Source organism: Budorcas taxicolor, chromosome 20, assembly GCF_023091745.1.
Source record: "Budorcas taxicolor isolate Tak-1 chromosome 20, Takin1.1, whole genome shotgun sequence".
Taxonomy (NCBI): Eukaryota; Metazoa; Chordata; class Mammalia; order Artiodactyla; family Bovidae; genus Budorcas; species Budorcas taxicolor.
In genome coordinates this window covers 28939491-28955393 of record NC_068929.1, presented here as the reverse complement: position 1 = coordinate 28955393, position 15903 = coordinate 28939491, and the positions used below count along the sequence as shown (strand labels likewise).

Below are 15903 nucleotides of genomic sequence, written 5' to 3'. Positions count from 1 at the left end.
TCCAGATACACTGTAATCTAAGGTACATAAAACTTACTTTTTATAAATCTTATATAACTTTCTGTACCCATTCAAGTTTTGTCCTTCACTGTTCCTTTCTTATTCTGGAACAGACTTTTTACTTTAGAACTGTTACCTTTTTTCCCTTCTTCTGAGTATGCTAAGTCGCTTCAGTCATGTTCAACTTGTGACCCTATCAGCTGTAGCCCACCAGGCTCCTCCACCCATGGGATTTCTCAGGCAAGAATACTGGAGTGGGTTGCCATGCCCTCCTCCAGAGGATCTTCTGGATTTAAGGATCTAACCCACAACTGTCTCCTGCATTGGCAGGCAGGTTCTTCACCACTGTCACCACCCTTAGTAAACCAAAAACAAAACTCATTACTTTGTATACAAGGTTACATCCCTTTTCCACCGTCACTCCCAGTAGTGTTTTATTTATGTACATTTAATTATCTTTTAGCCAAAGTTACTTTGATTTCATAGAAAAAGTAGAGATGAAAACTGTTACACACCAGCATTTTAGTAGACTGGCAAAGTTGATAAATACACATAACAAAACTTGCCACAACTATGTGCATTCTTTATAGTCCAACTTATCCAAATGGCAAAAATGAACATGTCCATTAACAGACTCAAAGATGCAGCCTCCCTGTAGCATTAAAAAAAAAAAAGTTAATAAGTTTAAATTTTTGCTTAGTAATCAATAAGTATCCATTAATACCATTTAGGGTTTTAAGTTACCTAAAGATCATAGAAATTAATTTTCAAGGTGACATATTACAAAATGTAATTAATGTTGAAATTGTCAGAACAGGGAATCATTGTGGATAAACAAAAATTTGCATCTTGCAGGATTGTAAAACATTAAACAGAAATAATGTTAGCTCATTTGATCAGAAAACATGTGCTAATTTAGAAAGAACATGGCCATGTAGAATAAAAATCTATGCTTGTGTTATATTAGGAATATTCCACTTATACAAGCATGTATTTTCTCTGTAAGAGAATCAAAACAGAACCCATTCAAAGTATTTTATAATCTTAATTCATTAATTATACTTGGAGGTAGAAAAAACATTACCTATACACAGAATGTGCAGTAAATGCATTTCTGAATTAATAGGTATGTAGACAGAATCCCAGGGACTGGGGAGCCTGGTGGGCTGCTGTCTGTGGGGTCACACAGAGTGGGACACAACTGAAGCGACTTAGCAGCAGCAGCAGCAGCAGCCAGACACAATTGTCACAGTAATAAAGAATCTGCGTGCTTGTGCAGGAGACACAAGCTATGCGAGTTGTATCTTTGAGTTGAAAAGATTCCCTGGAGTAGGGCATGGCAACCCACTCCACTATTTCTTGCCTGCAAAATCCGATGGACAGAGGATCCTGGCGAGCCACAGTAAGTCGGATTTGACTGAGCGTATATGCAGACAGATGGGAACTTATTTCACTTCTACAATTTAAGCCATGGGTTAATGGCCACAGAATTGTAACATTCACTGGCCCATACCATACTAAAGAGCTGTTTTCTACTCAGGAAGTACTTCATTAGACCTTAAATACAGAAAAAGACAAACCAGATTTTCTTTTTTCCTCTGAGAATGGATTTTTAAAACCATTAATCCATTTTAAAAGAATCTTAAATGATCAGACCTTAAAAAATCAGTTCCCCAGATTGGTGGAGAACAAAATTGAAATTTGATAAACAAGAGATTAAGCAAAGTTCTGACATTCAGAAGCCAAGAAAAAATAATCTTGGGCTTAAAATAACATAAACCATTTCTGGTAAGGAAGTTTTCCTGACTTTGGTTGCTATTAGCCATCTCAGTAGCACCTCCAAAATTATTAAAAGAACATCCTGAAAAAGATAAGATCATGACTTAATAGAGATATAAATGAACACATGTTGAAGATTTATTTTACTAAAGAAACAAGAGACCCATGCTGGTGTTATAACCAGTTCAAAGGAAAAGTCAGTACAGCCCAAAATTATATAAAGTGAAAGAATGCTGAGATGACTTGCATATGGAGACAAACTGGTTTTTCTGAGGCTTGGGGAGTCACGAAGCAGGACAGAATTTCTGTACCCCTCAAGTTCAGTTGAGTCTCATTACTCATGGTAGTTATGTTCTGTAAAGTCACCACAAACACTAGTGAAAAATCTGAAAAAATTGCTCCTAGGGAAAAAGATTCCTGTGGGCCGCTGATCACAAAGTTTTGTCAGCTGCTCAATACATCATCTTGTTTTTTATGTGTGTTTCTGTTTAAAGTGCCTTATTTAATGTATATTGTTGCTTCATGAACATCGAACTCATGGCCAGCAGTGTTATACTTTATCCTGGATGATGCTTATCTAACCCAAGTTGGCATATCACAGCCTTCTTGAATTTAGGAACGCTAAATAGCACTAAACCACTACTCTTGGGGGTCATTTCAAACAGTGAAATTACCAACAAAAGGCAAAAAAATGAAAAAAATGTGCTGTTAATAGACTACGAAAAGGACACTTGTTTGCAGTGTGAGAGCTGAAACAAGAAGGCATAGCATTACCTTGTTTGACCTCAGCTGGAGCATGTGTGCTGGGTGACTCAGAACTCACGGCTCTGTGCGTGTCACGAATGACCATGCAAGCATCACCCACAGGCACCGTTGCGGCCTGCAGGGAGTCTGAAAGAGATGCCAGCATCAGAGTTCCCAGGTCGGAGGAGCACTTGGAGGATTTTGGATTTACAAATGAATTTTAGCTAGTAGGCAAATCACAAATACAGAATCAGCAAATAAGATTATTTGTATATACAACTTTTTGAATTGCAAAATAACTCAAAGAAAACAGACAGGGCTATGATCTGGTGTTCTGTAAATACTGCATAGTCTCTATTGAAGCAGAAATGTTTTCTACATAACTGTCTTCCCAATCCCCAGTCCTGGTACCGTCTGTTTTTTGGCTGGGGAAATGTTCAACTTGACTACTAAGGAGACAGACATGAATTCCTTAGATTCCCAGTCAGAAGTCTGAAATAATTTTTCTCGTAGTGTTATATATACATGGCAGCTTAGTAAGGTTCTAATATATTATGGGTTACATAGGATTGTGGAAATCCTATGCACAGACCACACCCAGATCAATTATGTCAAAATCTCAGTGATTTTTGGATCTCTACCGTTGCTGTATAGTTTCGTTTTCTAGAAAAATGGTTTCTAAATTTCTAATGACTAATTTTTCAGTTGTACTTTTGGAACACAAACCAGTTTGTTCTGTGGCAAATTCTGAATAATGTGGCTCCAAAATAGTAATACCATATAGCAACTATATTATTTGAACAGATAAAATTTATGGAGGCATTTGCTATCATACCAAAGGTTCTTTTTTGTGGGGAGGGGGTGTTGCAGGTTTGGCAGGTATAGGGTGTTACTAATCCATCTTATATAATTTTCGTGGAAAGAATTGCTTTGTCAATGTTTCCAAAATACATCTACCCTCCATAATATTTTCTGTAAGACGATCTAAGATATTTTTAAATTACTCTGATCTGAACCTCTCCTCTCTCCCAAAATGAAGTACATGAGAATTTCAAATAGAAGTACTTTTTAAAAACGAATGCTTATAAAGCTACTTTTCTTCCTCGTTACCTTCCCTCCTTAAAATATAATTTATGTTTATGCTATGTTTTCACCTAGGCATATTATGGGCACATAGCCTGGTGAGGCATCTTGAAACTTTGCAAGTGCTAACAAACATCAGTGTGGCCTCCCAAAGCCTTTGCTATCCTTAGCAGCGCCTGCCAGTTATGTCAGTCTGTGCCAGATTATGTGGTTGTTCTTGCTTTGTACATAAATGCACAGTAGGAAAAATCATTAAACCATTCACTTCTGAGTATTATCAGAGCTTGCCATTAGGTTACTGGAGGGGACAGACCTTTAACAGGACTTGAACCAAGGTTACTAAAGGTAACATTTCACAAGCAGTAAAAATACCGATGAATGTTTCTCTGTATTTCAGCTTTACTGAACGTAAGTGAAATGGTTCTGAAATTAAAATGAATGGGATTTTCTTTTATCTCATACAATACTTGGAATTCATAAATTATTGGGATCTAGTTTTGTTCAGGGGCTTTTGTTTTTGTATTTTAGTAGTATTTGAAGAGATTACACCAGACATTCATGTTATAGGAAGTAGAATATCCCAGCCACAGTGGAGAACAGCAAAATAAATGGGTGAATTTCTGAAAAAGAAATTGAGCATGGGATATTACAGGTCACATTTTAACTTTATTGGCACATTTGCCAGAGGTATTTCTCTGATACTAGGGCTTAAAATTCAAAATATCTTTGTGAAAGCATTCCAGTGTGTGAAACAGCCAAGGGAGTCAGCTTCTCATCATGTAGGTGCCGGTGGTTGGATTTGTAGCTAATCCATGCCATATGGCTGGTCTCCTCAGTGGGAAGTGACGGCAGCCCTAGGAGCTTTACCCCATCCCTGGGGCAGCTGCCTTGGACTCAGTTGCTTTGATCATCTTCTGTTGCACAGCTGGGAGGAGGACGGGCTGGTTTTCAGTGTCGCAGAAGAACAACACATGAAACCATTGTCATAGACTACACACACCTTGATTTTATACAAGCATTCTTCAGAGGATGCGTTTTCACTTTCCTAATCTCATTCAAGAACTCTCAAGTTTGAGTTATTTCTTTTAAAAAAAAGAAAACTTTCAGGCTGAAAAAGAAATTCCTATGGAAATTTAAACATTTCACAAATAAGATTGCATTCTTAAATGCCTGTTGTTTTATTCCCTGCAAGTTATATTATCTTTCTAAGAAGTTTCAAATAGGATATAGAAAAGATGAGTACAATTCATGTAACATGCTCATTAAGTACAAATGTTTGATGTCCATTCAAGTGCTGTTACTCTAACAGTCATTTTGTCTTTTTAGCTAAAGCTCACCGCTTCTTCCAGTGTCCTTTATATTGCCAGGAATATCACAAAAAATGTGGGGGAGACTATGATAGGAAGTTTTTAGTGGGACCAGTAAATTTGTTCATCCAGGCACTATAAGGTAAACTCTTTGGAAAAGGATGATTGGAAATGTGGTCAGATTCTTAACAGGGTTCCAGAAAAGAGCAGATTTTCATTGTAACATCAGTCCTATATAGTAGAAAACTTTGCTAAAAAATCCAAAGGGAGATTTATGTAGACCCTGACTTGAGTTTCAGTCTCTATTATGAATTGTTATTAGACTTCCCCATATCCTTCTTTGCTTTTACTTAATCAGAGAAACATAGGTGCATGTCTAGTTTTGGGAACACAGTTGTTTTCCACAGAAAAATGTGAGGGAAAGAAACTTTTCCCCCATACATCCTTAAAATCATGGATGGCTGTGGTAAAGTAATACAGAGGTGGATACTATTAGCAAATGCTAATACGTTTCTTCTATGTGTGGTTTTGTTTGCTTTCACGGGGTGTTTTGCCCATCCACATTCCAACCCCTATAATGATACTTCTATTTATTGTTGTTATCACCATCAACAGCAACTATAATCTGGCTTACAATTCCCAAGTCAGCTCACTCGTTAGTTACCAGGAGAAAACTCAAACCAGTTGTTCTTTTATGTGTACAAAACCCCAGTCTTCTCACATTGCAGTGACCCCGACAACATTTTTAGACTTTCACAGACAGAAGAGATAATAGAGCTAATGTCTGCATTCTGATGCAGTTTAAAAAATTGCTTTTTCTCCCTTGTGATTGAAAGATTAACTGTGTAAGTGAGTGATTACCAGGTATGTGTGTGTTGTAATAGCAATTCCTAAATATTTCTCATTTTTTCTTCAGCTCCTCTTAAGATATCTTTCTTGTCTGGAGAGTTTGGGGTGGGAGGCTGAGGGGGAGGGAAGATAAGTTCTCTCACCCATCATTTGGCAATAAAAGTTTACTGAGGTCTCAGGTAACTTACCAGTAACCATTGTAGCCAGACATAGAATTGACACTAGAAACCATTTACCTGCTTCATAACTAGGGGAGGAACATAGGGAAGGATTCTTAAAACAGTCTTTTCAACTCATTTACAAAAATAGGAAAAATGGTTAGGAAATCACATAGATTGAAAGGACATGGGTGAAACAGATTTTTAAAAATCACAGTTACAGGACTTTTAAAAATAAATACAGTTTTATTATGATGTGGCTATGTGCATAGACTTAACCTGAGTTAAAATCCAAGCTTTGCCACTTATTAACAACGTGGCTTTAGGCTGCTTATCTCCTCTATTTTTCCTCATAATTAGATACAAAATAAGGATAATTATAATGCCTAACCCATAAACCAAGAAACCTATGAGCTAAATTTTAAAACTCAATGCAATTACATTTAAGCACAGGACCTAGAATGTGGAATACCAGGGACATTCTTAACTGGAGGTCTTTGTACTTGGGTTCTCTGCCTGCAAGCTGTCTTTCCAGACATCCGCATGACTGATTCTGACCTTTACATCTTCATTCAAATGTGATCTTCTCAGATGCAAGGTGCCCTGTCTGCCCTCTCTTAAACTGTTTTCTCTTAAGTACTTGTGTGTGTCTGTGTCTGTCTGTCTGTCTGTGTGTGTGTTTAATTGGATGTTTTACTATGTGTGGGTGCCAGGTCGTGTCTGACTCTGCGACCCTATGGACTGTAGGTTGCTAGGCTCCTCTGTCCATGGGATTTTCCAGGCAAGAACACTAAAGTGGATCTAGAATACTAGATCGCCCTGACCTCCTCCACGTGATCTTCCCGAGCCAGGGATGGAACTCACATCTCTTATGTCTCCTGCATTGGAAGGCAGGTTCTTTACCACTAGCACCACCTGGGAAGCCCTGTTTTACTATAACAACACCTAATATACTATTCATTTACTAGTTAACTTCTTCTCATAAATACTTGAAGCAGCTTGGGGATTTTTTGTTTACCGTTTCACCTCTGGTTTCCATAGAGTTCCTGACACAGAGAAAGCAATTGATAATACTTATTAAATGTATAATAAATGTACAGTAAATAGTTATATCTGCTTTATTGAACTGAATATTTTTTATAATTATCAGCACCATTTGCTGATTAATGTAGAAAATGCTTGAGAAGTTTATAGTGTTAAAATTATGCTCAGTTCATAGTATTAGTTTGCTTACCAAAACCTCTTTCTGTAGTAAATAACTAGACCAACTTATGCCTAACTATATTCAAAGCATCATAAATTCAAAACTAATGGGTTACAATGTGACAGAAAGTTTATTTACATTAATACTTTACTTCAATAGAAAGTAAGCTGCTAGGAAGTTGAAAATCAAACTTGAGGGAGAAATAACAGCTTTAACATTTATCAAGTGCTTACTGTTAAACCACAAGGAACAATATAGTGTATTTAAGGCACAGGCTCCAGAATTAGGCTGTGTGTATTCAGATTCTGCTTGTGCCCTTTCCTAGCTGAGAAAGGAAAGGGACCTTGTGCTAGGTAGTTTCCTAATCATTCTGGGCCTCAGTTTCGTAAAGGAACTAATATGAATTCATATAAAGGTTTTAGAAAAATACCTGTCTCACAGAACTGAAATACCAGGCGCTAAGCACTTTAATGAATTCGTTTGTTTAATCTTCATGACAGCCTGTAAAGTAGGTACTATTCTTATGCTCTTTAGTAAATTTTTTTAAATTCAGATGACTACTTGTTAATATCTTATAATAAGTTCAGGGTCTGTGGAAGATATTTTAAGACATTTGTTTCATTTTCTTCCCTCCTCCATTTCCTTATAGCAAATGGGCTTTCTTCAAAGAGTTATAGCAGTGGAGTTATTAAATTGCTTTCCCTTTTAGAACACTGAAATAGGCACACTAGCAGTTTACTTTGAGTTTCTTAAGTTTCACTTTTATGGCAAAATGAATTCTAAGAGGCTTGTGGAAACATAAGCTTTGTGGTAGCAAATTATACTCACCTAGAGGCACTAGAATTCATGACAACTCCTAAGATCAAGAAAGTTACTTAATTAGACTATGATATTCAGTTTGGACATTTTATATATGACTACATGATTCAGCCATGAATCAAATGTTTCAAGATGAGTTATTTGAAGAAAGTTCTGGGAGAGAAGAATGATAAATTACAGGGATGGAAAATGGATCTAATGAAGAAAAGTGAATTGTATAGATAGGTTGCTTAGACTGGGGAATAGGAGGAGGACGTAATTATATTTTCAAGGAGGAGTGTTTGTTTGGTTTAATAGAATAAGATAGATATACTTCTGCTTTAAGTATAGTTCTTCAAAGATATGGAGAAAAACCCAAGGCAGAGGTATAGACATATATGGGGCTTCCCACATGGCACTAGCAGTAAAGAACGCACCTGCCAATACAGGAGGTGTAAGAGATGTTTGACCCCTGGGTCAGGAAGATTCTCTGGAGGAGGCCACAGCAACCCACTGCAGTATTCTTGCCTGGAGAATCCCATGGACAGAGGAGCCTGGCGGGCTACAGTCCATAGGGTCACAGAGTTGTACATGACTGAAGCCATTTAGCATAGCACAGACATATATAAACCCAGTTTTCAAAATTGTGAAACACTGAGAAGGACTTTAGAGAGAAGGTATGACTCTCAGAAGAGAATGAACAGATTAGACGAGTGGTAGGGCTTCTCAGGTGGCTCAGTGGTAGAGAATTCACCTGCCAGTGCAGGAGATGCATGTTTGATCCCTGGGTCAGGTAGATCCCCTGGAGAAGGAAATGGCAACCCACTCCAGTATTCTTACCTGGGAAATCCCAGGACAAAGGAGCCTGGCAGACTGCAGTGCACGAGGATCGCTGAAGAGTTGGACACAAGTTAGGGACTAAGCAGAAACAACTCAAATTTCTATGCATAAAAATTTCCTGGAATCAATTAAGTGCAGATTCCCAGGTCCCCTCAAGAGCTGATCCAGTGGACCTCTGGTCAGGCCTAAGAATTTGCATTGTTACCAGATACTTGAATGGGATTCTAATGTTGATAGCCCTTGAAACAAATGTTGAAAAACTTCTTGAGTTTAATCAGTAGCCTGTCATAGTCAAGGGAGCTGAACCAAGTAATCTCTTATGGTCTCTTCCAACTCTGATTTATATAGTTGTGTACATGTTTTTCTATAATCACTTCAAGTGAGCTCCAAACTGTTGTAAAGGCACCAGCTCTTAGAAAGCAGTGAGATGGGTTGTGGTGTTCAGTGCTCCTTATTTCAGATACTGAAGTCACATATTAAACCACAAGGAGGAATGTAAATTTTTACATAATACATAACCATCAATATTGAACAATATTCAGCAGAGAGAAATTAAATCATGGCTTGAACCTTTAAGATATGATAAATCATCTTCAGGCAATAGTTAGGACCCTCTTGTCACATAGGATTAGAAAGGAACACATTACTAAGTATTTATACTTAAGATGTGTTGACACATACTCCTGATAAATGAACATTAAATTTATGAAAGTTAGCCTCTGCTTGCTGTGTTCTTCAGGGATCCTCTTTAATTGTGTTTTTGTGGGTTTATTATTGTCTTTGTTTTCTAGGATGGAGCTATGATGTTGAGGAGAGAAAGGTTCCAAAACCTAAGTCCAAGTCTTATGGCGCAAACTTTTCTTGGAATAAAAGAACAAGAGTATCCACAAAATAGGTTGGCATGGACTGTATCTCTGTGCTTGACTGTGAATAAAGTCAGCTGTGCAGTGTTTATAGTCTGTGTATAATACACCTCTTAATCTCCTAATAAATTTGACCTTTAAACTACAGAAACATTTTTGTGGTGTCTATTTTAAATGTTTTTTGATGTCCCAGATTAAACATGTTATAATTTCCTTTACAGGTGATCATACCTCTAGGAAATTTCAGCACTTAAAAAATCTATTTAAAAAAATGTTTGAAATCAGCTGCAACATTGAAGTTTTACACTTGTTTTTTATGGCCATTCTCAAGTTAATAGTGTTTATAAACTACCAACCCTCATTATCAAAATACTGTCTTACAAATTTTCCTGTTATCATAGGTAAAGAAATTTATGATTACTTTGCAGTCTGATAAACCTAAGCCCAAATCTCCTTATTATTGAAATTTGCTTCTTTATTTAGAACTGTTTCTCTAAGCTTCTTTGAACCTGAGTGAATTGTGTTCCATACTAAAGTTTGCCCACTAATCAGTACTTCATGATTGTGATGGTTCAGGTAAAGATTTTATACTCTTGTGAACTAAAAGACTCAGAAAATAAAAATCAGTTCTTTGTTAGATATGTCTAGTGTTCACTGTTTTTAGACAATGTAAGTAAATACATGTCTTTGTTATGTGCTGATCATTTAGATCATACAGTATGGTTTACCAAGCACATACTTTTGTCAGTTATCTCAATAAACACTACATACTAATCTTCATAATAATTCACTGTGTGGATCACAATAAACTGTGGAAAATTCTGAAAGAGATGGAAATACTAGACCACCTGACCTGCTTCTTGAGACACCTGTATACAGGTCAGGAAGCAACAGTTAGAATTGGACATGGAACAACAGACTGGTTCCAAATAGGAAAAGGAGTACATCAAGGCTGTATATTGTCACCGTGCTTATTTAACTTCTAGGCAGAGTACATCATGAGAAATGCTGGGCTGGAAGAAGCACAAGCTGGAATCAAGATTGCCAGGAGAAATATCAATAACCTCAGGTACGCAGATGACCCCACCCTTACGGCAGAAAGTGAAGCGGAACTAAAGAGCCTCTTGGCGAAAGTGAAAGAGGAGAGTGAAAAAGTTGGCTTAAAGCTCAACATTCAGAAAACTAAGATCATGGCATCTGGTCCCATCACTTCATGGCAAATAGATGGGGAAACAGTGGCTGACTTTATTTTTCTGGGCTCCAAAATCACTGCAGATGGTGACTGCAGCCATGAAATTAAAGAATTGATGCTTTTGAACCGTGGTGTTGGAGAAGACTCTTGAGAGTCCCTTGGACTACAAGGAGATCCAACCAGTCCATCCTAAAGGAGATCAGTCCTGGGTGTTCACTGGAGGGCCTGACGTTGAAGCTGAAACTTCAAAACATTGGCATTTGATGCAAAGAGCTGACTCGTTTGAAAAGACCCTGACGCTGGGAAAGATTGAGGGCAGGAGGAGAAGGGGACGACAAAGAATGAGATGCTTGGATGGCATCACTGACACAATGGACATGGGTCTGGGTGGACTCCGGGAGTTGGTGATGGACAGAGAAGCTTGGCGTGCTGCAGTTCATGGGGTCGCAAAGAGTCAGACACAACTGAACGACTGAACTGAATAATTCACTGTTTTCCCCATTTTGCAAACACTTAAATTAAGGGTTAAAATGACTAGATAACATGCTCAAAATTACACAATAGCATTTGAACCCATTTCTGTCTGTCTTCAAAGCACATACTGTTAATTACTTTAGTTACAGAGAAATAGGTTTTATTAATGGCAAATAATTTCTTTGGATTGTTAATACATTCTTTGATGTTTCAAAAATTATATACTAAATATACAGTCTCTCACAATCGCATTTCTTAAAAACAATAATAGCACATTGACCTAGCCCAACAAAGAAAACATGTCAGAGTATAAATTTTTATGATATTGTTTTGGAGAGCCTATTGGAAGTCTCTCTTCAAAATGTTAACTGCGTATTCCATTTAATTCTAAAAATTATCTTCCAGACAAATAGCCTGTGGGTGTACACAGAAGTGAATGTACCAAGGATATTACAGAATTGTTTCTAATAGCTAGTAAGTGGAAATAATCTAAATGTCTATTAAAATGGAATAAAGTTAAATGGAGTGTTAATACAGCTATTGTAAAGAACAAGAAATAATCTGTATGAGCTGTTTGGAATGATATTCAAGATATAGTGCTAAGTGAAAGAAAAGAGTAGTAAATAATATCTGGGGTTTGGTGGGCAGCACGTGCTATTATATATGCACCTAGAATATTTGGGGAAAAATATATAAGAAACTAGTAACTTGAGTATACTGCTTACCACTGGTTGTGGGAGAAGAGAGTCGTGGGTCTTTCACCTTTAACTTTCAATATGCTTTTTAAATATACTACTGTAAGGATGTATTATTTGTATAAGTCTACATAATTATAAATGCATCTTTTATACTACAGTTCATATCATGCCATCTTACCCTTGCTTGAAAAATTATACATTTTAATTACTACCAATTTAAGATTTTAAGTAAGTGGTAAACTCTACAAAATGATAAAATTTAGCTGTTAAGTTCCACAGATATTTCAGTGAGTATAAGGTTAAATTTCAGTTTTTTAAAAAAATTATTTATACCCCTTACAATAAGGCAATATAAGACTAGCATAAAGGAGTCCCCTTTTGTTTTTTGGGGGGTGTTAAGTATGACAGGTCCTAAAAGAAAGAAAATAAACCAGACAGCTATCATTTTTATAGAATCTGTCTTATGCAACACTAAGGGATCCTGTGATGTAAATTTTCTAAGTCAAAAAGCAGGTACTTTGCCAATAATCCTGAAATAGATGTTTTAGTGACTTTTAACATCAGTTATTAATATCTTATTCTTTTACACTATTTTAATTTAAAAATTTTAGTATTATCATTTTGATCACAGATACAAAGTTATTATCTTTATTGACTGATTCTGAATGCCAGTTTTAAGTTTCCCATTACCTATAAACCATAATGACAAGACTGACAAGGTCCCCCTGCCCGTGTGTTACAGACCTACAGAGGGAGCTTATATTCTGCTAGTAATTGCCAATTTAGTATGAGTAAAGACTGAGTTAGACAACTTAGACTTGAATTCTGGTTCAGCCATTTACTAGCTCGGTGATCTTTACAAAGTCAAGTAAATTTCTCTGTTTCCTCATCTCCAGAATGGGGGGTTATTGACCTAATGGGGTAGGTGAGAATTAATATAATCTGAGTGACTTTATTAAGCACTCACTCTGTCATGCACAGGGCACTGTTACAGCTGTGTGGGCATTCTGTCTCTTCTAGGAAGATATCCTGGGGCACCCCAGCCCTATGAAGTTGATGTTGCGGAACTAACTTCTCAGGACAATTAGGTGCTTATAGTGTATATTACTTTGTATTTTTAATGATATCTTTAAATTATTTCTTTAAAATATTTGTGCTTTGGTTATAAAAGTGTTGCAAAAATATTTGATATAGAAATCAAAGAATCATAAATTCCACCACTCTTAAGATAACCATAGTTGTATACCTGGTGTGTGTGTTTCTGGTATTATTTTTCTTCATAATACATGTTGCTTTTATAAAACAAAAGTACATTAAAAAAAAAAACAAAACTGCACTGTTATCACACTTTCCACTGACTATAGTGTTTTCCCATGACATTTTTTATAATATGGTATGTAATACACAATTTAAACATCTGAAAAGCAGAAGTTTAAATTGTGTATTGATTTTATTTTCTGGGTTTTTGTTTTTATATTTAAAAACATAACTCCTACCTCCCCAGCCAGACTGCAAATGACTAGAAGCGTAAGCTCTGAGATTTCTTTCTCAATGTCTTCTTCAAAGCCTCACTCATGGGAAAACTGGATAAAAAATGGTAACTTTGATTGTTTAAATGATTCTGAATACAAACCAAACCTAATCTGTCCCAATCTCTTCTGGCTTTTAGTTGATATCTCTTTGAAACTGTTAGTGGATATTTACTGGAACTCTATTCAATAGCTACTCAAGTGTTCACTTTATTTATACTCATCTAAGAATTATACTGACCACTCAAGAGTTAATTTTATTTTAAATGGATTTTTAAAATTTTAGGTCTCAAAAGATTTCTTTTTTAATTTTATAAATCTTGTTTTATCTTAATGTTAAAATGATATAAAAGTTAATGTACAGTTATTACATTGAGTTTCATTACAGTGGGTTTCTTTGGAAAATAAATATTAATCCTACATGGGTAATGAAGATTAAGTCACAAAATTGGGAAAAAATAGATTTTGGATTGTGATTTAATTGATTAACTATGGATATAGACATGATTACACCTGTAGTTTGGACTCTGGGAACCTCATGAGGAGCTTCAGTGTCTCTCCGGTTTAACAAGAATAAGTCCAGGAGATTTCATTACTTACTGCAGGAAACTCATGATGTTGCTTTTTGCAATATAATTATCATAATGTAATAGATTTTCTCCTAAAGATCAGTGATTATATTTCTTTTTTTTTTCTTTTCGCTGGGGTTTTCTGTAAATTTTTATTATAAGAAAAAAAAAATACTCATATACCCTTCACTTAAGTTTACTAGTTAATATTTTGTCACATGCATTTTCCTTCCTCCCTGCAGCCTTCATTTAAAAGGTTCAGGCACCATATCTGTACATAATTTAGAAAAAGACATTCTAATCGAATCGCCAGTCTATGTCCGATGCAGGATACAGCATGCTTGGGGCTGGTGCACGGGGATGACCCAGAGAGATGTTATGGGGAGGGAGGTGGGAGGGGGGTTCATGTTTGAGAACGCATGCACACCTGTGGTGGGTTCATGTCAATGTATGGCAAAACCAATACAGTATTGTAAAGAAAAATAAAGTAAAAATAAAAATTAAAAAAGAAAAAGACATTCTATATTCTATAACAGCATTGTCACAATTTTTAAAAATTCAGCTCAATTGTCCATATTCAGACTTCACCAGATTGCCCCAATATTGTTCTTTATACTGATTTATTTCAATCCCATATCCAGTCAGTAATTGTATATTAAGTTTAGTCTCCTTTTATTTTGCACAGTTTACCTGCTTTTTTGTTTTTTCCGTAGCATTTGTGTTTTAAGAATTTGGGCTGTCCTCAAAAAACTGTTCCACAATTTGGGTTTCTCCCAGTGTTTTCTCATGTTGAGATTTGAGTTAAATATTTACTGTAATAATCCAAAGAATGCTAACACAATGGTGAAATTTTGTTGGGAAACAGATTTATGCAATCTCAAAAGTGCCAACCCATACATTATGTACTAACAGAGATAAAAGTACTTATGATGGAGAAATTGGGCATGTACCACATCAACCAAGTGTTCAAACTTAAAATCACCAATTAATAGCAATGTTATGTCTTTCTCAAAGAATCAATTCTGGCAGCACGTAAAGTCACTGTCCAGTTACTGGTGATGTCAGTGTGATCACTTGGTTAAGGTGGTACATGCCAGGGTTTCCATCATAAAGTACTTTTTTATCTCTTATTTAGTAATCTATGGGTTGATACTTCAAGATTGCATAAATCCTGTTTCCTAAGAAAATTTTACCAAATTGTGTAAGGATTTTTGGACCATCCTTACCCAAATCAGGTACTATACCAGATATTGCAAATGATAAATTTTTAGTTCTTTCAGTTCCTCCATTTACTAAATTACCCCCACCAACTTATTATTGACTTTTGGATTCTTTTTTATTCAGTATTCATTACTGTCCTATGGGACTTCCCTGTAGCTCAGATGGTAAAGAATAAAGAATCTGCAATAACAAATAAAGAATCTGGAACAATATATATGTTAGGTTTACCTTGTACATTCCCCCCTTAGACCTGGAATCAGTCATTTCTTTAAGAAGTTCTGTTTCCTTTTAGTAGAAAGTAATATTTTGAAATCAGTGTTAGGGTGTTGTTCCTGTGTCCATAGCACTATTGATGATAGACAAGACATGGAAACAACCTAAATGTCCACCAGTGGATGAATGGATAAAGAAGATGTGGGTATACAATGGAATATTCAGTTCAGTTCAGTCGCTCAGTCGTGTCCGACTCTTTGCGACCCCATGATTCGCAGCACTCCAGGCCTCCCTGTCCATCACCAACTCCCGAAGTTCATTCAGACTCACGTCCATCGAGTCAGTGATGCCATCCAGCCATCTCATCCTCTGTCGTCCCCTT

At 36.3% G+C, this 15903-nt stretch overlaps 1 protein-coding gene across 1 annotated transcript in view; it reads left to right on the top strand.

The window, feature by feature from the left end:
- NDUFS4 (NADH:ubiquinone oxidoreductase subunit S4) overlaps positions 1-9770 on the top strand; it is a 111717-nt gene extending 101947 nt beyond the window's left edge. The window contains exon 5 of the mRNA XM_052659194.1: positions 9554-9770. Within this exon, the coding sequence (XP_052515154.1) occupies positions 9554-9657 (104 nt within the window). The 3' untranslated portion in view covers positions 9658-9770. The remainder of the gene's footprint in view (positions 1-9553) is intronic.
- Positions 9771-15903: the final 6133 nt, after the last annotated feature.